Source organism: Emiliania huxleyi (assembly GCF_000372725.1).
Source record: "Emiliania huxleyi CCMP1516 unplaced genomic scaffold EMIHUscaffold_58, whole genome shotgun sequence".
Taxonomy (NCBI): domain Eukaryota; phylum Haptophyta; order Isochrysidales; family Noelaerhabdaceae; genus Emiliania; species Emiliania huxleyi.
The window spans coordinates 76,758-97,553 of record NW_005197648.1 but is presented as its reverse complement, the minus strand read 5'-3'; the positions used below and the strand labels follow the sequence as shown (position 1 = coordinate 97,553).

The following is a 20,796-nucleotide window of genomic DNA, read 5'->3' as shown; positions in this document are numbered from 1 at the left end:
TCCCCCCCCCCCCCCCTTTTCCCCCCAGGGCCCCCCCCCCCCCCCAAAACACCCCACCCCACCCATCCCCCACCCCCACCCAGGTTGATCCCCTCCTCGATGCCGCCGTCGATTGCGTCGATGTGCTCGAGCTCGCATCCTTTGTGCAGGCCCCCCCCAGGCGCCCCTACGGCGGCGCGCAGCGCCGCTGCACCCCAAACAAAAACGCGCGCGCAGCGCGCGCCAGCGGCGCGCAGCGCCGCCGCAGGCGGCGGACAGCAGGTGCGCAAATTTAAACGCCATTTTCGGTTTCGCACTTTTGCCAAAATCTTCAAAATCCGGTACAAATCGACTTAGGAGATTTTCCGTGCGCAGCCGGCGGGGCCCATGGCGGGGGCTGGCCCCCCGCTGCCAGGCGGCCAGCCAAAAATGTTATAAACACCAAAATTGGGTTTACATAGTAAACTGCTTGCCAGAGGCCTCAGCAACTTTGTACATCATTTTGGTCCTTTCTGTGTGGGCATGAGAATCGTTGGTCGCAGACGCGGTACCATTGACAAATCTGCAATATACACCCCCACACGAACAAATAGCAAAATCCGAATACCGTGCACAAATCCGGCGATGTGGGACGCAAGCCTTCAGCTGGTGCCAAGACATCCGTAAAGTTGAAAGCAGAACGTCCGCCAAATCCGTGCTCTTCGCGCTACCTGAGGGGAAAGCCGCTGATCGAGCCCAGCGTGCCCGCGGCCGCCTCCCGCGCAGCACCGCCGCTGCGGAATCGGATCGATCCCATGGAGGAGGAGGGCGCAGTCGGCCAGCGCAGCAGGCGGAGTCCCTCCCCGCGCCGGAGCCCCCCTGCAGTCGAGGGAGTCCTCGTTGGCGATGAAGGTGGCGACATCGAATCGCGGCCGACACACGTCACGGGAGGAATGGGCGATGAGCGGGAACGATGCGCACTACGACGCCGACTCCGCCGTGCTCGAGGCCGCAGAAAGCCGCGCTCCAGGAGCACGCCAAGATGCAATGGCTCGCTTGCTTCGATTCAGCTCTCTCGGCAGAAGTGGGGCTGGAGCGGGTGGGGGTGGATGCCGATTGAGGGGGAGCGTCTCCAGCTGCGCCCTGTGGCAGCTGCGCCCTGTGGCAGCTAGTCGAGGGACTTGGTAGTTGTGACCCCCCTGAGTGAGGACAGGAGAGAGAGAGCGTTTTGTGGTGTTGGTGTACGCAATAACGGGACAGGGTGGTTGTTCTCTCTATTTCCTCTTCTAGCTCTTAGCATGAGCTGCGCCCGGTACCCCTTTTGCGCAGCAACACCTTAAACTTTTAGGCCCTCCAAATTCGGGTCGGAGCGTAGCGGAGTGGGCCCCGAGTTTGAAAAGGGCGACGGACGCTTGCGTCCTAGCCTCCAACAACGCCTCCCCGGCGCAGAGGGGCCCCCGGAGGGATGCACAATCGCTCCACGCCACGCCGCTTGCGGCGGTCCTCTTCCCAGCCAGCGCAGGTTATTCTTTATTTGTGACCTGCTGACCGACCGGCAAGCTGGTCACACGTGAGGCAGCGACGAGAAGAGGAAAGGGCGGCGTACGACGACAACATGTCGCAGTCGGGCGGTTCGGAGCCAGAAGTGACGCGCGCAGACGCAGTCCCACAGTCGCAATCAGCGAGTCCCGCCGCATCACCAGTGGGCCCTGCCGCAGATTCAGCCAATCCTGCCGCAGCACCAGCGAGCCCTGCCGCAGCACCAGCTTCCCGCAGCTCCAGCAGCGCACCGATCGGCCGTCCGCGAGGCCGCGCGCCACACGGAGAGAACGGGCGACCAAAGGTGTGGGATGCCGTCCAGGGTTGCTGGCTCGAGCAGGCTGGCGGTGCGGCGGCGGAGTCCGGCTCCGCAGCTGGTGCGGCGGCGAGCGGCGGCGGTGCAGCGGAAGTACAAGTCCGCGAGTACAAGTGCGGCACGTGCGGCTTCCTGCCGAAGAAGAAGCAGCATGACTGCGCGGCAGTCCTTGCCGAGAAGTCGGCCGGCGAGGCAAGCCGTGGCTCCGGCGAAACCACGGAGAGGTTGCCGAAGCTGAGCGGCGGCGGGTGCTCGCCCGCGGCCGGCAGGCCGGCCATGCCCGCGCGCGTGGACGTTGAGCAGCCGCCGGACTGGCTGGCGGCGGGTGCCGAGGTGGAGGTCGAGATGGGGGAGGAGGGGCTGCGTGGCAGTCTGTACGGAGGCAAGGTGCTGCAGCTCCGGAAAGGCAAGGCGCTCGTGCAGTACGCCGCCTTTTGCGTCGAGGCGGAGGAGGAGGGCGGCGGAGACGGCGAGGCGCCGCTGCTGACCGAGTGGACGAGCACCCGCCTCCTGCGGCCGCCGCCGCCGCCGCCGCCGCCGGGCTTCCCGTCGCAGCTTCCCGCCGGCAAGCTGCTCTCCCTGCTGCACGACGACGGCTGGTGGGAGGTGCGACTGCTCGAGAGCCGGCCCGCGGAGGCCTCCTTCCTCGTCAGCTCCGAGCTATACAAGCGGCAGCGGTGGGCGAGGATCGTGCTGCGGTCGCCTCGGGAGCAGCGCCTCTTCACGGCAGTGTGCCGTGAACAGGTGGGTGGGCGCTGAGGTGCTGCGGCCGCGCTGGGTGCTCGCCGACTCGCACTGGCACGCCGAGGCTGGCTGCCCGCCCACCACGCGGGCATGGCCCTCTCGAGTGTGTGGAGAGGCTCGCCTACCGTCCGCCTGCCGCCCGTAGGTTGGCGGCGCGGCGCCGCCGCGCAGCGCGGAGGAGCGAAGCACGCCTTCGAAGCGGCGGAGCCGGTGCGGCGAGTGCGCAAACTGCAGGGCGACCGACTGCGGCCAGTGCAGGGCGTGCAGCGACATGGCAAAGTTTGGCGGCCCCGGCACCCTCAAGCAGCCCTGCGCTCGGCGGGTGTGCGAGCATTTGCGGGCGGGCAAGCCGGCCGAGGGCGGCGGCAAGCGAGACGGCGGTGGTTTCGCGCTCTGCGCCCTGCCCGCCGGCCTCAAGGCGACCCTGCCCGCCCACGACGTTGCGAGGCTCGGGCGCGCGCTCCTCGCGTCCGTCTCTGCGAGGCCGGAGGGGAGGGTGCTCGAGGCGGCCTCTTCGCCGCCCGAGGGGGAGGCCTCTCGTGGCGGCGCCTCTCTGGGCGAGATCCGCGCGCGGCTGGACGGGGGCGGGTACGGCGAGGACGTCTCCGCCTTCGCTGCAGACGTGCGCGCACTCTACGTCCGCTTGCACTCTACGGTGGCCGAGGGCCGGGCGGGCGGCGGGGCTGGCCGCGGGGCGGCGGGTGGCGGCGGCTCGCCGCTCGCGCACGCCGGGCTGCTCGCCTTCGAAGAGAGCCTCGCGTCGGATCTCGCGGCGTGCGTGAGGCGCTCCGCGGCGGGCGAGCAAGGGCCGGCGGCCAAGCGCGCCCGGCACCGCGGCCCACGGCGCGAGGAGGAGGAGGAGGAGGAGGGCTCGGAGAGGGGGCACCGGCGGTGAGCGGGGCCGCGGTGAGGGGTCGTTAGGTGCGAGGAGGAGGAGCTCGAGAACTTGCGCTCCTTCCTCGTCGAGTGCGGCGGCGAGGGCGACTCTGTGCTCGCGGGCTGGTCGGTCAAGCTGTGCGTGCGCCCCGCCGGCGGAAAGGCGGGCCTCTCCTGCCCTCTCGACCAAGTCGCCAGCCCTCACCCTCACCCCAGCCCCGACCCAACGCAGGTCGCGGGCGACTACTTCCTCTACTACTCGGCCACGGGGCGCGTCTTTCGCTCGCGGGCCGAGGCTGCCCAGCAGTAGCACAGCAGTAGCTGATAGTGGAGCGGTAGCCAGCGAGCCGAGGTTGCGCGCCGCCACCGGCTACTCATCAGCTGACCGGTCGATCGAGCTTGTAATGGCGGATGACCGACCGCTAGGTTGCGCGCCACTACAAGCTCGACCTTGAGGCGGGCCACCGCGCAGCGCGGGAGGCGCGGGCGGCGGCCGCGGAGGCGGAGGCGGAGCGGCGGCGCGCCATCGCAAGAGGAGGAGGAGGGGCCCGCACGGCGCTTCTGTGAGTCGCTTCCCTGTCCCACGCCGGGGTAGGCGCGCAAAGGAGGCGGCGGAGGGGTGGGGCGGCGAGCCGGCGGTTCCAGACGCTAGGCGTCGAGCGCGCCGCGGCAGGGGAGGGGGGGGGGGGTGAGGGGGAGGAGGCGGTCACCAGTCGCCGCCGCGTGACCGGTAGGCTGGCGCGCATGGCATCCCTGACTGGGGAGGCGGCCCCGGGCCCGCGGCCTGCGCCGAGCGAGCTCGGGGCTGCGTTGGGAGGAGTACCTTGCAGCGCGGCTGGGCCGCTCCTCGCCGTGGCCGACTTTGTCGCCGCGTTCGGGGAGGCGCTCAGCTTGCCTCAGGTGTGTGGGCTGCAGGGCTTGGTGTCGATGCTCGACGACACGAGCGGAGTGCCGCCGCCAAAGCTGGCAGCGCTGCACGTCCGTCTGCTCCACCTCCTGCTGGCGGACGAGGCGGCGAGCGGGTGGTGGCCGAGAGACGCGCAGCCGAGGGACGAGCCGCGCGACAGGCCAGGAAGCGGCGGCGCAGCGAGCGCAGAGGGAAGCAGCGCAGTGGTCGGTGGGGCGGACGAGGAGCCGCAGCAGCGCGTCCTGCGCGGCTCTCAGCTCGTCGGCTGGCGCATCTCTGCGCTGATGAGCCAGCCCACGCACTCGTCGCCGTCTCTCCCTGAAGCGGAGGAGGAGGGGGAGGAGGAGGAGCCGGCTGAGGCGCCGTTGGCGTCGGCGGAGGCAGCGCCGGTGGGGGCTGGCGGGTGGGCGGTCGAGGGCCTCGTCGGCTTCCGGCGGCGGCAGGAGCCGGGCCAGGCGGGGCGGGAGGAGTGGCTCGTCAAGTGGGCTGGCTACTCGAGGGGCAGCAGCACTTGGGAGCCCCTTGACAACCTCGGCGACAGCCTTCACGCGCAGGCCCCCCCGCAGCCCGCCGTGCAGCGCCCTAGCTCCTCTCGCACCGTTGCATGCCCCGCACCCTCCTCCACAGGCGCGGCGGCTCCGGCGTGAGCACGACCGCCGCGGCGGCGGCAAGCCGCACCCCTCCACCGGAGTGCTGGTTGGCTTCGACGAGCGATCGGGCCTGCACACCATGGCCCTGGACGAGACGGCAGCCACGGTCGAGCTGCTGCTCGAGGGGGGTGGGGCGGTCGAGTATCGCCTCCTCTCCTGCATCGCGCCCCCGCGTCTGCTGCGCCGCGAGCGGCCGCGCCGACCTGCTCCGGCCGAGGTTGGCATTGCGGATTGGAGCCCGCCATCCCGCGCGGAGCTGCTCCCGCCCCGGACGCGCGCTGTGAAGAGACGCCGTTCGCGCCATAGGCCCGCCGTCGCCGCGGCGAGCGCGGTTCGCCTGGCAGACTCGTGGGCGCGGGGGGAGATGCCGCCCATCGAAGACTCGCCGCCCCGGCCCGCAGAGGCTGCAGAGGCCGCGGAGCCTGCAGAGGACGGCGGCGACGGAGCCCCGCCACCGAGCCGAGGGGCTGCAGCGGACACCGCGGCGGCGGGCGTCGCGCCGCCGGCCGCCTCTGACGGTGCTGCCGCCTCTGCCCCGGCGGCAGCGCGTCGCTCTTCCCGACGCCGCGCCGCGCGGCCGCTGGGTCCACAGCCCGCGCGGGGTCAGGCGCGCGGAGGCGCGCAACAGCGCCCCTCCTCCGAGAAGGAGGGGAGCGGTTCGGCGGTCGAGTCGTTCCTCCAACGCTCGGCGCTGCAGGAGGCAGTCCAGTCGCTGCTGGCGGCGCCGCCCGCCGCCCTCGCCTCCACCTACAGCCGGCTCTCGCCGCACGCGAAGCTAGCTCTCCTCGGCTTGCTCGTCAACGCCGCCGCCGAGACGGCGGCGGCGGCCGCCGCCGCCGAGGCGCAGCAGCGGCGGTGGCAGGAGTTGGACGTGGAGGGGCGGGACGCGAGGCGCGGCCGGCGGCGGGCCCGCGAGGCGGTTCGGGCGGCGGTGGAGGAGCACTTTGAGCTCAAGCCGCGAGGCAAGCGCAAGGGGCAGGGGGGCAGGGCGGAGGGGGGCAGGGCGGAGGCGGAGGGCGACGCGCTGGTGCAGCGCGCAAAGAGTGTGGTCGCGCGGCTGGCTGCAGCGGGCGTGCTCGGCCCGCCCGCGCTCGTGGTGTCGCGCGCCGAGCTCACCGCGTCGGAGGTCGCGCAGGTGCGGTCGCGGTAGCCCTCTAGCAAGCACTCTCAAAGACACGCACTCGACGGTCTTCGACGGACATGTCGGGCAGTCCACTGCCTCGTGGCACACTCTTGTCCTCGCAGCCTCCACTGTCCTCGTAGCTCACGCACCGCGAGAGGCGACGGATGCAGTGCGCGCCACTGAGCAGGGGGGCGAGCTCGAGCTCATATCTTAATTAGCCCTTAAATTATACCTTAATTAAGAGCAGGGGGTCGAGCTCGAGCTCATATCTTAACTAACCCTTAATTACGAGCAGGGGGTCGAGCTCGAGCTATATATTAATTAACCCTTAATTACGAGCAGGGGGTCGAGCTCGAGCTATATATTAATTAACCCTTAATTACGAGCAGGGGGTCGAGCTCGAGCTATATATTAATTAACCCTTAATTAAGAGCAGGGGGTCGAGCTCGAGCTCGAGCTCGCCGGCGGCGCCGGAGGCGCCGGAGGCGACGCCGCCAGGACGGCACGTTTGCGCGACGAGCTCCGGAGGCGGCGCGAGGCGGCGACGGCACGGCGCGACGGCGCGGAGGCTGCCCTTCGCGAGGCGGTGGAGGGAGCGAGCCGCGACGAGGCCGAGTGTGCCTCCCGGCTGACGAGGCGTGTACCGCGTCTCTTCACTCCTCCTCGCTGTGAACAGCTCCTCTCGGCGCTCGAGCTCGCGCACGCGGCGCTGCTGGTCGGCGACTCCTCCGCCGACGGGGTCGGGCCTCGCAGGGGGGAGGGGCAGGGCTGCCGCTGGATGACGAGGGAGGTGCTCGACGCGCACGTCGCGCTGGCCGCTCTCGCCCACGCAGAGGACGACGAGCACGACGACCGCCGGCGTAGGGCGGCGATGGCGCAGCTCTGCGTCCGCACCGAGAGCCTCGGCGTCGACCGGAGCGGCCGCCGCTACTGGGCGCTCGACCGGCGCGCAGCTGCGGAGGGAGGAGGGCGCGGGGAGGGCGGGGAGGGCGAAGGTTCCGCTGCCGTGTGGGCGGAGCCGCGCGCGGCGGCGCAAGCTGGCTGGTGGGAGCTGTACCGAGGATCGGCGTGCGCGCAGCTCGCGAAGTCGCTCGACCCGAGGGGGGTGCGGGAGCGAGCGCTCCAGCTGGAGATGCGGTCGCGGTTCGGTGTGTGATTTTTCGTAAAAGCGGCGCCCCCGCGCCGATGAAGCAGGGAACGCCGCCTCGGCCCGCTCGCTCTGCCACCCGCGCCGCGCCCGCCGCCGCCCCCGGCCCCGCCGCCGCCCCGGGCCGCGCCCGCCGCGGAGCGCGGGGTTCGGCCAGCGTCGGATAACACAATCTTGAGACAATACTCCACGAGACAGAGACCTGGGGCTGCTTCTGAGCCCCGGCAACGCCATGCTATGCGTGCGCCCCCTCAACCAAAGATCTTCTTGTAGCCCTTCTCGCCCAAGATTGCCTTGTATTTCTCGTCAAACTTGCCCTGCGGCAGCGGGGGTCCAGGGGGGTCAACGGACACGCGGGGCCAGCGAGGCTCGGCGACTGCTCAAGCTAGCAGCACGGCCGCGGCAGGGCGGTGCGCGTCTCGGTGCGCGCCTGGTTCTGCTTGAGCTGCTCCATGACGCCTGCATCGAGCCGCTCGCCGAGGAAGTCGCTGAGGGTGGAGGTGCGGTTCGCCAGGTAGGCGAAGAAGCCGGCGGCAAGCACGTGCTCCCACGGCCCTGCGGGCGCGATCGGGGCGTGGTCGGGGGGCGGAAGCCGGCGCGGAGGCGGGCTGGAGCGCACGGTGGAAATACGGCGCTTTTCTCAGGGCGTTGCAGTAGATCATGGTCCACACGCCAAAGGCGCTGCCGCCCAGCGTGCACGCGGCGAAGCCCATGGCGCCCCAGCTCCCGTTCGAGCAGAAGCGCTGCCCGGCGGCGAGCGCTCCTGCGAGTGCTACAGCGCTCGAGGAAGAAAAACCTGCGATTTCTTTCTTTCTTTTCCATAGGCGAGAAGGGGGAGGCAATTGCCGCCCGTCCACCTCACAGGATCCCGATGTGGTTCTCGAAGGCGGTGCACAGGCGCGCGAGCGCGGCGGCGGCGGAGAGCGGGTACTCGGAGATGGATATCGTCTCGTCGACGGGGTATTCCGGGCTCACCGAGCCGTGCGCCATCGCGCCGGCCACGAAGACTATCGGCACGTCCTGCGGCAGCGCCGGCACGTACTGTGGCAGCGAGACGAGGCGCCCACCGTAGGAGAGGCTGACGAGGCGGCAGTTTGGCGGCAGGTGGTCGGTCACGGGGTTCTTGACCACCTTGAGCAGCTTGTGCGGCCCGTTCGACGCGCGGATTGACAGCTTGAACAGCAGCTGGGTCATCAGCCCACAAAATCGGCGAAACGTGCGCGGGATCCGAATCTGCGGCGAGACCTGCAGGTGTCGCGCGCGCAGCGGGGCGTCAGCGCGCGGCGAGAGGGCGGGTCGGCCGGGTCGGCCGGACGGAACCTCGATCAGCACGCCCTTCTCTGTGCGCACAAAGAGCTTGAGCAGGCCCGCCTTGTTGAGCGGCGAGTCGAGCAGCATCAGCATGCTCTGGTGAAGAATGTCGGGCCGGAAGGCGGCTGGGTCGCGCTGGTGCTTGCGCAAAAAGTTGCCGTGGTCGTCCGAGTTGAGCAGCACATGCTCCGACCCCACCTTGCCCGTCTCGAGGCACGCCCGCTCGAGCACGACAATCACACGCGGCTGCTTGGCGACGCGGCCATCGGACTCGTAGGTGGAGCACGCCGGCTCCTCGGGTGGGGCGGCGGCCGCCGGCACGTCGACGCGCTTCGCCTTCCGATCCGTACCCGACTCGGCGCCCTTGCGCTTCTTCATCCGGCCGGCTTGGACACGAGGCTGTGGGGGCTGAGGGCCAAAAGTAAAACGCGCAACGCCACTCTCGGCTCTCAGAGCGGCGTTCTATCTCAGTAACCCCGCTCGCAGGTACTAGAGCAGCGTTCGTCAAGCTTAAACCCCACTCTACACAATACAGAGCAGCGTTTGCCTAACAAGACTCCGCTCTGCAACCTTCAGAGCGGACTCTTGCTCAGAAAAACACCGACCGAGCACGTTCGAGCGGAGTCAAGACAGTGCAACACCGCTCAACATAGCGGGAGCGGTCAATTTCCGCGGAGAGGCTGCTTTCGCCTCCCTCAGTCGCGCTCTCCTTCGCTCCTCCTCTTCAGAGCGGGACTTTGCTAAGTGAACACTGCTCTAGCTAGTAAGAGCAGCGATTGCTTCAAGCTGACACCGCTCTAAATGGCGTGAGCGGCGTATCACTAAATGCGACGCCGCTCTGACTACTCGGAGCAGTGACGACCCACCCACACGCTGCTCAACCCCAGGGGCGGGGCTCGCCACGCCGCGCCGCGCGCCACGAGCGATCGTGGAATCACCCGTCGGCGTCAGGTGGCATCGCCGTCCCGGCGTCCCAGAGCAGCGTCTATTCAGGGCGACGCCGCTCACGCCATTTAGAGCGGTGTCAGCTTAAAGCAATCGCTGCTCTTACTAGCTAGAGCGGTGTTCACTCAGCAAAGTCCCGCTCTGAAGAGGAGGAGCGGAGGAGAGCGCGACTGAGGGAGGCGAAAGCAGCCTCTCCGCGGAAATTGACCGCTCCCGCTATGTTGAGCGGTGTTGCACTGTCTTGACTCCGCTCGAACGTGCTCGGTCGGTGTTTTTCTGAGCAAGAGTCCGCTCTGAAGGTTGCAGAGCGGAGTCTTGTTAGGCAAACGCTGCTCTGTATTGTGTAGAGTGGGGTTTAAGCTTGACGAACGCTGCTCTAGTACCTGCGAGCGGGGTTACTGAGATAGAACGCCGCTCTGAGAGCCGAGAGTGGCGTTGCGCGTTTTACTTTTGGCCCTCAGCCGGCTGTGGGTTTTTCACAGCCTTGTTGTTGAGAAGGATATACCGCAAATGGCGCTGTGCGCTGGTCTGTGAGAGAGGGTGAGGTGCGAGCCCTGGAGGCCCTGGGGATGGGGGGAGACACATACGCACAACCCCGGGCCCGAAATCGCACAGTGACGTCAGACATGCTGACTTGGCCTGTACATACATGTACTTTTCCGGCAAACAAAAAGGAAAAATTTGCGTTTCCGGAAATTTCCAGGGAAAAAAGAGGGTGTTTGGTGCTCCATTCTGGAAACTCGCGAGTTTCCCTGAGTCTGAGAGCTGGTCTGGGGCAAAATCTGAGGCAAAATCGAGGAAACCGGCAGCATCCCGGGCTTTTTCCAGGTATACCCGGATTTTTCCAGGCATACCCGCAAAATACCCGGTATTTTGCCGATTTGGCTGATTTTGGGCCCAAACCAGCCTCAGATTCGGCTCAGAGCCCGGAAAATTTGATGGTTTCCCCGGGAAAATAGAGAGGAAAAGAGAGGGTGCTGTAGAGAAAAAAGGAAGAGGAAAAGAGACGGGGTGCGAGAGGAAAAGTATATACAGCCTAAATGCTGACACGCAACACGGGGTCCCAGGGAAGGCGAGCAAAAACCTTATCGCGCGCGCTAGACGCCGACTCGGAGGCCGCACCGGTCATCGCGCAGCCGGAGAGAGAGGGAGGCGCTCAATCGCCGAACTCGGGTTCATTCACGCTCCCTCGCTCCCCACGCGCCACGGCCACACGCCGCCGCCCAGACCCCAGTTCCCAGAGCTGAGGGAGGGTGTAGAGGATGAAGAGTGTAGAGCGCTGTAGAGCTGTAGAGATGTAGAGCGCTCTGGAGCGCTGTAGAGCTGTAGAGCTCTACATCCGCCGCGTGACGCGAGGCGGGTGCGTTGTAGAGCGATGTAGAGCGCGATTTTGCTGTAGAGTTTGTTGTAGAGGCTCTACACAGCCAAACGTACCGCCGGGAAGGCAGTGACTCAAAGAGGTCGAGTCGCACTAATGGGGTGTCTCCGAGCTTACTGGAGCTCTGATGGACGGCCCTGACTATCCCTGACACACAGAGAGTCACTCTGACGGCACACACAACACCCTATAACTGCGTCATGACCAGCCTGCCATGCGTCGCCGGTGCCGCATTCGTCGCACCAGTGCTTCTTTAGCAGGCGGTGGACTGTCGGCTGCGAGGACGGTCGCATTTGCTCGAGGCGAGAGGCGAGCATTCAGACGCATTGCATGCGCCATGACTCGCGCCAGCGCGTGCGGGAGCTCCTGGCTGAGCGTTGAGTCCAGGCGAGTTGCGCTGGCCACTATCGCTACGCCGAGCCGAGCTGACGCGCCGAGGCGCCGGCCAGCCGCAGCCCTGAGGCATGCCACAGCAGCAGAGGCACCTGCCACCCATTGGGCGGGCACACAGAAGGCCAGGGCAGCACACTGGCAGGTGCAACGCGCCTCATGTCGGAGAGCGAGCGTGCCTCGTTCGCCGCTTATGATGTGAGAGTTTGTTGTAGAGATTTCACGTTGTAGAGGGCCTCTACATCGCTCTACAACGCACCCGCCTCGTCACGCGGCGGATGTAGAGCTCTACAGCGCTCTACAGCGCTCCAGAGCGCTCTACAGCTCTACAGCTCTACATCGCTCCGTACACTCTACATCCTCTACACCCTCCCTCAGTCCCAAGAGGTGAGAGGACTCCCAGACGCCAGAGGCGTGTACCGTGTTCGGCCGCATTTTCGCCATTTTTCGCTTTTCGCCTGCGCGTCCTGGGGGCGATATTTTAAGTGTATATGAAGCTCTTACATTGCTTCATTGGTGGCACTCACAGCACCGCACAGCGCACAGGCAACAGACACCGAGGTGCGAAGCTGCGAGGAGGCGAGAGCCGACACCACACGCCCTGACACGCGAACAGCCGACTGAGCGCACGGCGACGACCAGCGAGACAGACGAGAGACTACTTACTCCCTCGGATCCGGGAAGGAGCCCGAACCCAGGCAGAAAGGGAAAAAGATAAATATAGAAGACCACCAGATGAGAGACGTCAATGGGAAGAAAAGGAACTCAGTACTCACAACGCGTCCAGGCCCACCAGCCTCCTCATCTGGCTCACCGCCTCCTCGAGCGGGTTCGTCGTCTCCGCCGCCACCTCCTGCCGCACGGCGCCGAGCCAGCGGTCGACCACCTGCTCGGAGCCGTACCAGCGGTCGGTCGGCAGCGTCGTGCCCGCCTCGTTGATCGAGTGCAGCACGCCCGGCAGCACCACCTGCCTCGCGCCCTCCAGCAGCGTCCACTCGAGCGGCACGACGCCGTCGCCCGTCACGTCGCCGCGGCCGCACGTCATCAGGTACGAGTTGAAGGCGACGCGGGCGGCGGAGCCCTCGCCGCGCATCGCGTACACGTTGTCCACCGACGCCGCGGCCGGGCTCTGCGCCTTTGAGTCGTCTCCAACGATGGCGTCGCCTCCGACGGTCACATAGGCGATGCCCTCGCGGGCGAGGAAGGCGCCGGGGTAGTCGTCATTGACGGCCCGGATCACGCCCTGCGTCATGTCGGGCGTACCCTCCGGCGGCGGGAAGTGCGGCGCGCCGAGCGTGACAAGGCCGCTCACCAGCTCGGCAGGAGCAGCCGCGCCGCCGCGCCACGCGCCGCCGTCGGAGAGGGCGGCGCGGCTCAGCCAGCCGCCCGCCGAGTGGGCGACGAGGAGCACCTTCTTGCCGCCGCTCTGCGCGTGCGCCTCCTCCACGGCGCCGCGCAGACGGTCGATGAACCACGAGTAGGCGGGACCCTCCGGCGTCGCCCACGGCCGCCACACGATCGCCGCGAGGAGGCCGAGGATCACCCGCGCCCACTCGACCCGTTCGCACGGCATTGTGCGCACGTCGGTGAAGCCGCGGCGCGCCAGCACCGACTCGAGGCCCACGTCGGCGTCCTGGCCGAGCGGCGTCTTGTAGTCGATGTCGGCGTTCCCGAATCCGGGGACAATGACGACCGGCGAGTCCTCCAGCGCCATCGCGGCGGCCGATCTGGTGCGCGGCGCCGGCGGGCGCACGAGAAGAGGCGGGCGCACGAGAAGAGCGCTGCTGAGGAAGAGCATCGCTGAGTCGTCTCTGTCGGCGCGGAGGAAAAGAGAGAAAGGAACAACAAACAAGAACACAACGCAGTCTCTCACATGACAAGCGATCCCACGACAGCGATTGTGGGGACTACATGACCCGTACGTGAGGGGTGGAGGGGCCGTCCGCAGAGCTAGGCGGCGCGGGCACCCACACACTCCCACCCCACCACCCAGAGCTCCTGACAAACAGGGCTCCAGGCCCCAAATGACGTGTGAGTGTTAGAGTTGTTTGGTATTGCTAAAAATCTCTCAGAGCTCCTGTGCCACTAGCCGCCTCGCTTCCGCGACACGGGATGGCAGGCACGACTCGGCAACCGCGAGCCGCTCACTCCCCCAGTCCCATTCCAGCATCTTCCCCGTAGCGACAGAAGGAAGGGACTTGAGAAACGGCTAGGGAAAAAGAAAAAATAGGACAGTTCTCAGACAGCTCGGCTCGCCTCAAGCAAGCTCAAGCTCGCGAGGACACATAGAACATATGATCCACCGCCTCTCCGCTTTCGCGCTCTGCTGCCTCGCCTATGCGCTGCTGCTGGAGCCGCGGCCGCTGCAGCCAGCTGCGCGCGCTGCCATCGCCGCGCCGGTGCGGAGTCCTGTGCCGCTCATGAAGGGCAAGGCCAAGGCTGCAAAGGCGGTGAAGGTGCTGCTGACCGGCGACGTCAAGGGGCTGGGCAAGGCGGGTGAGCTGGTGGACGTCAAGCCTGCGTACGCAGAGAACTTTCTCGTGTCCAAGGGCCTGGGAAACATCGCGTCGAAGGAGGTGATTGCGCGCGTGGCAGAGGAGGCGGCGGCGGCTGCAGCGGCAGCGGCCGAGGCGAAGAAGGCCGCCGTCGAGTGCAAGGCCTCGCTCGCGCAGACCTTCGGCAAGAACGGACTCTTCATCGAGTGCCAGGTCGGGCCGAACGGCAAGCTGCACGGCTCAGTGACGGCTCAGGACGTGGCCAGCCTCATTGATCAGCGCGCAAACGTGAAGCTTGACAAGCAGAACATCGCGCTGCCATCAATCTCGGAGCTTGGCACCTACTCCGCAGATCTGAAGCTGCACCCGGAGGTTTCCATGAAGGTCGATCTCGTGGTGAAGAAGAACCCGATCACCATCTCATAGACGTGGCATTGCGCGCGCTGCCACGTGCCAGTAGCTAAAAGAGAGAATATGAATAAATCAGAGCACGCGCTGACAGCCTTGCAGTCAACGTGTGCTCCACGATTATCTTCTAGTAAACCAAAACTGCTCGGCGAAAAAATAGGAGTTAAAATCCGGAGGGACCGTGAGAGGTCCGCAGCTGGTCGCGCGCGTGACCGAGACCGTGTGTGACTCTGTGTTCAAGACTGTTTCGAGCGCGGCCCCGGCCCGCAAAAATAAGCGCAACGCGCCGCAAGCCGCAAGCGCACAACAAAGAATAATGCCAATGGCCAGCTCACACGTGGCAGCGGGAGCGGCGCGCTCCGCACTCCGCGCAATAATCGACGCGAGTGGGGAGTGTGGGCGAGTCCTTTGGTTCGAGGCGTTTTGTCAGGAGGCCATGTTCCGCATTCAGATCCTCGAGCAGCGCCTCGAGCGACACACCGAGCTCTCCCTTCACAAGTACGCAGAGCTGGACACACGGCTGCGGTCCGATTTGCGCCTTGCCGCGCTCGCTGGCTAAACCGACTCCTGTGTGTCACAGTGTGATGTCTTGTCCTGCGACACCTCGTCTCTCCCGCGTCCGGCGCCCCACGCAGGGCCGCCGCGATACCTCCGGCTCCGCCGCACGTGTCCGTGAGCGGATGTGCGGTCCGGTCGGCTCGGATGACGGGCACGGGGCCGTCCACTGTCGTGTCCACAGCGCGCGCGGGGTCCGCCGCACCGCCGGAGCGCGGAGGCGGAGCCCGGACTTTCCGGCGTGCCGCCGAGGCTACTGCATGTGCAGTGCTCTGGGCGAAGCGGCGTTTGCCAACAGAGTTTATTTGATATATGCATTTTAACAACATTAGCCGGGGCGCCACCGCGGCGCGAGCGAAGCTCTGAGCTCCCGCCCGTCCGCACCATCGCAGTTCTCACCCGCCGGGCCGGCCGGGAGCGCCGAGTCCTTCCAAGCGCAAGCGAGCGCCGGACGACAAAGGCCGGGAACCAAAGTGTCGCTCTCCTCATGCCGTAACCGCGGCCCTGCGAAGCAGAGCGCCAGAGTCTCAGGCGTCCCCGCGAGAGGGGGCGTCCTAGCGTACGGCGGTGGGTACTCCTCTAGAGAATTCACTTGGTCCACAGCTTGCCCGCGTCCGCCTTGCCCGCCATCAGGTCCTTGTAGAAGCCGTTGGTCTCCTCGATGACGTGCACGGCCTCCTTGGCGCTGAGCGCCTTCTCGCCGTGCCCGAACGCGTTGATCGGCTTCCCGTCCGGCGTCTTGTACCACCGGAACCACTCGCGGATGCCAGAGACGGTGCCCGGGTAAAACTTCTCAATGTCGTCCACGTCGTTGATCTGCGCGGCGTGCTCGTCGGCGGCGTTGATCGCGATCAGCTTCCAGTCGAGCTCGCCGTCGTCGATCATCGAGAGCACACCAAGCGGCTGCGCGCGCGGGGAGGAGGAGGAGGAGGAGCGGCCCGGTGAGTGGCGGGGCAACCGGGTCGGCGGCGGTGGCGGGGCCGCGGTGCGAGGCGAAAGTGCAGCGAAGGCATGGCGGCGACGGAGGCGGCGGGCACGCTGGCTGAGGCGAGGGTGGTGTCGGGCTCGAGGGTGGCTGGCTCTGTGGCGGAGCAAAGGGCGGCGGAGCAAGGGTGGCGGCGACAGAGGCGGTGTTGAGGGGGCCGTGTGTGCGCCTTGACGGGCGTGACGGAGCCCATCGAGAGGGAGGCGGCGCCAATCTCGACCACGTCGAGCGGGTCGTTGTCGCCGAACGCACCGCCCACGTTCTCGTCGCCCTTGACGTTGGGGTCCTCCCACGTCTGGGGCAGGCAGCCGTAGTTCCAAAAGATCGGGCCGTGGTACAGCCGCGCCTTGCCCTTCTTCTCGTCCTGCTTGATCGGGTTGCCCTCCGCCTGGAAGGGACAGGCCGGCACGTGAGTACTGGCTCTGCCCTGGTCGCTACTTCGCCGGCATCCCTGTGCTGCCGATGTGCTACACCCAGCGGCCGGGAGAACCACACGCCTTGGTGTCAACCTCCATCTTCTTGAGGGTCATCTTCGGAATCTCGGTGAGCATGTTGTAGAGGCCGTTGCCCGCCTCCAGCGGGATGTCGTGCCACGGCGAGATGACGGCGCCATCGCGCTTGAAGGTCATCGTGAAGTCGGTCGTGCCGAACTCACCCGCCTCCTCAAGCGTGATGTCCATGAGAGGGTTGCCGCCGCGCGCGGCGCCACCAGCCAGCTTGGTGACATGGCGCATGCTGCGCACCGCAGGCCGGGCGGCGACATTGTAGCCAGAGTAGACCGAGAGGAGGGCGAGCATGCTGGGAGAGAGGGAGATGGAGTGGAGAAGGGTGTGGCAGCCGAGTGGCAGAATCGAGAAAACCGGCATTAGGGTGGACTGCCGAGCCGACACGCTGTGACCAGAGCACACGAGAGAGAAGAGCCTCACGAACGCCCGGAGGACCCCCACACACAACAGAAGATGCCGCCCGTTGCAGCTGCTTGTTCCCCGCGAGAGCGCGACCTAGACCAAGAACCAGGGGCTCCAGGCCCCACTGTTCCACGTGAAGACTCATTAGTAGCTCTGTGTCTTCATCTGGGAACAAGATTATCTCTTGAACACGGCCGTCCCCTCGACGTGCGCACGTTACAAATCTGCGGCCGCCTTTTGTTGGTTTGTGGCTCGATTGAACGTCGCCCCCGCTGGGAGCCGTCACTCGATGCCGCCGTCGAGAGCGTACAACCGTCCTCAGTCCGCCGCCGTGACCTCGCGGCGCGGCGACATGCTAAGCGCGGCCTCTTCCAGCCTCACTCGAGTCGCTTCGCTGGGTGAAGATCCAATCCACCTGACTCAGCCCAGCTCAGCGCTGGACAAGTCGGGGACGCCCAAGCGAGCTGGTGAGAGAGAGGCGGCGCAGAAGCGAAACGCGCACATAGACCGCCTGCCGATGCCTCGCTGGCCTATTGAGGGCGCGGCGGCGGCTGCGGGAAAGGCCCAGGCGATTGGTGAGATCCAAGCTGACTATCGGATGCACCTCGATCGGATTCGGAGCATCAAACCAGGGATTGACAACACACCGCCGCGCTCGTGCACCAAGACGAAGGTGCGGATGGAGGGCCGCAGGAAGGCCCGCGCACAAACCTCGGACCGGATAGAGAGGGAAAACCATCAGCTCATGCAGAGCCTGTGCCGCGTGCTGGACGAGCCGTCCCGCTTCTGCTCCCTCGACGAGGGCACCGAGCGCGGACGGCTACACAAGCGAAAGGTTTCGGTCGAGCAGGCCGGCTGGCCGCCCGTGCCACAGACGCAGACGCAGACCCCGCAGCCAGCACATGCCCGTGACTCATCTCTGACTGCCACGCCACTCGCCTCCTGTGCCCGCCGCAGAGGGAAGTCACGATGCGACGAATCGACGAGGCGAACCAGAGGCTGCTCAGTTCGATCCTGCACAGCACCCCGGTCATCAAATTCGACAAGCTCGACCGGGAGTGGAAGGCCACGCAGCGCCATCTCAACGCCAGCGCAAAGATGCCGTGGACCATCGGGGACCTGCCCGACGTGCCCGCTCGATCGCGAAAGCAGCTTCCCGTCCCACCCTCGCCACCAAAGCCCAAATCACGCCCCGGGTCCCCCTCCCGCGCGTGCCCGGCGGCAACATCTCTGGAGCCGGGAGCCGCCGTGGAGCCGCCGCCGCCACCGTCGCCGATACCGCCGCCCGCAAAGCCGGTGCCTGCGTCCGCGCCGCCGCCGCGCCGCGGACGGGCGCGGCGGCGCAAGGGGCCGCCCTGGGCGCCCGCCGAGAGCAGGAAAACAGGGGACGCCCCCTTCTATTATGTGAGCTGACAGTGGAGCCCTTGCTCTCAGCTTTAGAGGGTTACTATTCAGTATAGTTGTTGCGACTAGCGAAAATTCCACCTGCGAATCCCCGTAGGTTCTTTTCTTTTGAAAGAAAGAAAGAAAGAAAACAGACAAGCCAAGGGAGGGATGGGAGGACGGCACGCCGCCACCACACAGGGATTTTAAGGAGGGGCACTTGGAGCACTTGGAGTGCAGTCATCAACCGCAATAAATAAATAAATAGAGCAGTCATCTCCAGGGAGAGATGGGCGACTCACACGAACACAGAGGGACAGTCGGGCGTGCATCACACAGGACACAGGTGGACTGTCATCAACCAGTCATCAACCGCACATCCTTGGAGCACTTGGAGTGCATTTGGCAGCCTCACATCCAGGTGGATGGTTGCCCGCCGAAAGAAAGCCAATTCTTGACTTGGGCCCTCGGGGGGCCTGCGGGCGGCCTTCTCTCGAGGTCTCGAGATACACAGAGCGGCCAAGGTGGATGGCAAAATTCTTTTGACATGGCCGCCGTGGAGGAGCCCGATACGTGGAGTGCATCGCGACGGCCGACGCGGGCTGGTCGGCGGCGCAGGCCGCGTCTACAATTGTAAGCACATGGCCGCACCGCGCCTATGCACGGGCACGCCCGTCTCGCTCCGCGGCCTCACGGCGAGGCCCGAGCTGAACGGCCTCGAGGGCCGCGTCCTCCGCTACGACGCCGCCAGCGGCCGATACGGCATCCGCGCCGCCGCCTCGCAAAAGCTCCTCGCCATAAAGCGGGAGAATCTCACGCCTGCAACCGTCGCGAGCGGCCCGCCGGCCGAGGGCGGCGTGACGCACCTGCTCCACCTGCCGTCCGACGAGCTGGACCTCCTGCTGCACCACCTGTCGGCACAGTCGCTCAGCCGGCTCGCCGCGTGCAGCGCCACCCTGAACGCAGCCGTCCTAGCGTGCGGCACGGTGTGGGATGAAATCTTGGCACATCCGCTCTTGGCTCCCTACCACCGCCGCGGGGCGGCGCCCGCAACGGTCGAGGACTACCGCCGCGCCGGAGCGCTGCGGCGGAAGTGGCACCAGGGCGACATCGGCAAGTTTGGAAACGCGCAGCGGCTCCTCCCCTACGACCGCTTTGTCCGCTCCGTGTCCGTCGACTGGACGTCGCAGCCTGTCACTATCGCGGTCGGCCTCTCCTCTGGCGCCGTCGCATGCGCCAGCATGTACAAGAGCGGCGAGGCGCCCGGCGAGAACCCGTTTGAGCGCTTCAGGCTTGCAGCGAATGCTGGAGCAGAGGTGCAGTCGCTGCGCGGCGCGGTGCACGAGGAGCAGGTGCTCGCCGTGGCGCTGCACGCCCGCTCGCGGTTGGTCGTCAGCGGCGACGGCCACCCGAGCTACCCGACGGCGTACGAGCCGTACCCGTACGCTCCAACGGTTAAAGTGTGGCGGCTGGGGCCAGCGCCGGCCGCGGTAGCGGCCGATGGAGCGGCAGAGCCGATTCGATCCGACGCTGCGATTGACACGCGCGACGGCGAGCTGCTGCACACGCTGGCGGGCCACGAGGGTGCCATCCTCAAGGTCGTCCTTCTTGGCGGCAGCGAGGGCGCGGCACCAACGCACGCGGCTTCGGCGGGCGAGGACCGCACCCTCAGGATTTGGGATGTTGTCGCTGGACGAGAGGTGCGGGCCCTCGGGCGGCGGACGAGTCCAGTGATTGGGCTCGTCGCGCTGTCGGACGGCGAGCTCATTAGTGTCTCATCGGCGGGCGAGCTGGCTCTGTGGCGCTGGGAGACGGGCCAGTCAATCACTGCAGCTACCTTGCCCTTCCGCGACCCATCCTGCTCCGTTGCTTGCGTGTCCTACCATGCACCCACCGCCACGCTCGCATACGGGGTCGATCAACACCGTGCATCGTCTGGGCTGATTTGCCTCGTGCGGCTGGGCTCCTCCTTTCGCAGCGGGTCGGTGGGCAAACCGATACTCGAGCAAGGGTTTGGCAGCGAGGAGGACGCGCAAGTGATTTGCGTTCAACACGATGCAGATAAGGTTGTTGCTGTGACGCGATCGGAAGAAGGTTGCGGCGCGCTGTGTGTGCGATGTCTGCGCGGCACCGCAACAACCTGCAACGGCATCTCTCACGAGATTGGGCCGCACGACCCGTGGCCCGCAGCCGCTGCAGGCGAGGGGCCACAGCTGTCGTTGTGCTCGCCCAGTGTTGAGCGGTACGTGCGCTTCTTCGTCTCGAGCGTCGCCTACAACCACGAATCGCTCGTGCACGATGGATTGGACCACAGGGTTGGGCTGAACTTTGTCGAGTGAGCACACTGGTGGGAATAATCAGAGAGACTTTCAGCAGAGAGTCCCCCAGAGTCACGTCTCTCTAAATAAATAAATAAAAACGGACACCTCTCTGTGAGGTGGGTCAACACGTCTCTCTGCGTCTGCCGCTTCTTTTTGTTTTGGGTTTTCGGATTTCGCCAATTTCGGTAATAAAGAACAAAACGAGGTTTCGGAAAGTAACAGTCGGCTCTGCGCAGGCCTCCGTTACGTGTATGTCGAAAGCGTTTCCGTTTGAGTCCTGCGCGTCCGAGCGGTGACCGAGTGAGCGAGGACGGCGGACTCGACGCGCCCGTTCGGCGTATGTAAAACCGTACTGCCCCTGGACGTGGTGGTGCAGCTGCAAGTCAGCTCTCGGTCTCGCGAGTTCTCCCGGCTGCGCTCTCCCCGAGAGGGCGAGACTCATGACAAACTCGGCGAA

At 66.3% G+C, this 20,796-nt stretch overlaps 8 protein-coding genes across 8 annotated transcripts; 5 read left to right on the top strand and 3 right to left on the bottom strand.

Moving 5' to 3' along the window:
* Positions 1 to 1,256: 1,256 nt before the first annotated feature.
* EMIHUDRAFT_213552 (hypothetical protein) lies at positions 1,257 to 3,743 on the top strand (the record flags this gene model as incomplete). Its single annotated transcript, XM_005764718.1, has 7 exons — positions 1,257 to 1,270; positions 1,359 to 1,480; positions 1,767 to 2,304; positions 2,437 to 2,511; positions 2,816 to 3,212; positions 3,486 to 3,575; positions 3,666 to 3,743. 7 exons carry the CDS (start codon positions 1,257 to 1,259, stop codon positions 3,741 to 3,743), a joined length of 1,314 nt encoding a protein of 437 aa, XP_005764775.1.
* Positions 3,744 to 4,360: 617 nt separating this feature from the next.
* Positions 4,361 to 5,296, top strand: EMIHUDRAFT_213551 (hypothetical protein; the record flags this gene model as incomplete). Its single annotated transcript, XM_005764717.1, has 4 exons — positions 4,361 to 4,600; positions 4,721 to 4,912; positions 4,968 to 5,207; positions 5,279 to 5,296. 4 exons carry the CDS (start codon positions 4,361 to 4,363, stop codon positions 5,294 to 5,296), a joined length of 690 nt encoding a protein of 229 aa, XP_005764774.1.
* Positions 5,297 to 6,891: 1,595 nt separating this feature from the next.
* On the top strand, positions 6,892 to 7,269 carry EMIHUDRAFT_213550 (hypothetical protein; the record flags this gene model as incomplete). Its single annotated transcript, XM_005764716.1, has 1 exon — positions 6,892 to 7,269. One exon carries the CDS (start codon positions 6,892 to 6,894, stop codon positions 7,267 to 7,269), a length of 378 nt encoding a protein of 125 aa, XP_005764773.1.
* An 849-nt stretch (positions 7,270 to 8,118) lies between these two features.
* On the bottom strand, positions 8,119 to 8,949 carry EMIHUDRAFT_67063 (hypothetical protein; the record flags this gene model as incomplete). The annotated part of the gene is made up of 2 exons (XM_005764715.1): positions 8,119 to 8,505; positions 8,581 to 8,949. The coding sequence occupies 2 exons, from the start codon at positions 8,947 to 8,949 to the stop codon at positions 8,119 to 8,121; spliced, it is 756 nt and encodes a 251-aa protein (XP_005764772.1).
* Positions 8,950 to 12,056: 3,107 nt separating this feature from the next.
* Positions 12,057 to 13,082, bottom strand: EMIHUDRAFT_213548 (hypothetical protein; the record flags this gene model as incomplete). Its single annotated transcript, XM_005764714.1, has 1 exon — positions 12,057 to 13,082. One exon carries the CDS (start codon positions 13,080 to 13,082, stop codon positions 12,057 to 12,059), a length of 1,026 nt encoding a protein of 341 aa, XP_005764771.1.
* A 586-nt stretch (positions 13,083 to 13,668) lies between these two features.
* On the top strand, positions 13,669 to 14,178 carry EMIHUDRAFT_46488 (hypothetical protein; the record flags this gene model as incomplete). Its single annotated transcript, XM_005764713.1, has 1 exon — positions 13,669 to 14,178. A coding segment is annotated over one exon (510 nt), but the record flags the coding sequence as incomplete, so codon positions are not given.
* Positions 14,179 to 15,046: 868 nt separating this feature from the next.
* Positions 15,047 to 16,554, bottom strand: EMIHUDRAFT_437335 (inorganic pyrophosphatase). Its single transcript, XM_005764712.1, has 4 exons — positions 16,225 to 16,554; positions 15,897 to 16,115; positions 15,335 to 15,645; positions 15,047 to 15,246 (listed from the first exon to the last, which is right to left on the bottom strand). The coding sequence occupies exons 1-4, from the start codon at positions 16,522 to 16,524 to the stop codon at positions 15,228 to 15,230; spliced, it is 849 nt and encodes a 282-aa protein (XP_005764769.1). The 5' UTR covers positions 16,525 to 16,554; the 3' UTR covers positions 15,047 to 15,227.
* A 2,105-nt stretch (positions 16,555 to 18,659) lies between these two features.
* EMIHUDRAFT_213544 (hypothetical protein) lies at positions 18,660 to 20,357 on the top strand (the record flags this gene model as incomplete). Its single annotated transcript, XM_005764711.1, has 3 exons — positions 18,660 to 19,004; positions 19,122 to 20,112; positions 20,218 to 20,357. The coding sequence occupies 3 exons, from the start codon at positions 18,660 to 18,662 to the stop codon at positions 20,355 to 20,357; spliced, it is 1,476 nt and encodes a 491-aa protein (XP_005764768.1).
* Positions 20,358 to 20,796: the final 439 nt, after the last annotated feature.

Bases quoted from the DNA above. Each gene is read 5' to 3' on its own strand.
- EMIHUDRAFT_437335 (XM_005764712.1), bottom strand. From the start codon at position 16,524: ATGCTCGCCCTCCTCTCGGTCTACTCTGGCTACAATGTCGCCGCCCGG. The intron at 16,116-16,224 runs GCGTGTGGTTCT...TGTCCCTTCCAG, and splicing joins AGATGGAGGTTGACACCAAG to GCGGAGGGCAACCCGATCAA. The intron at 15,646-15,896 runs GCGCACACACGG...CCGCGCGCGCAG, and splicing joins GCTCCGTCACGCCCGTCAAG to CCGCTTGGTGTGCTCTCGAT.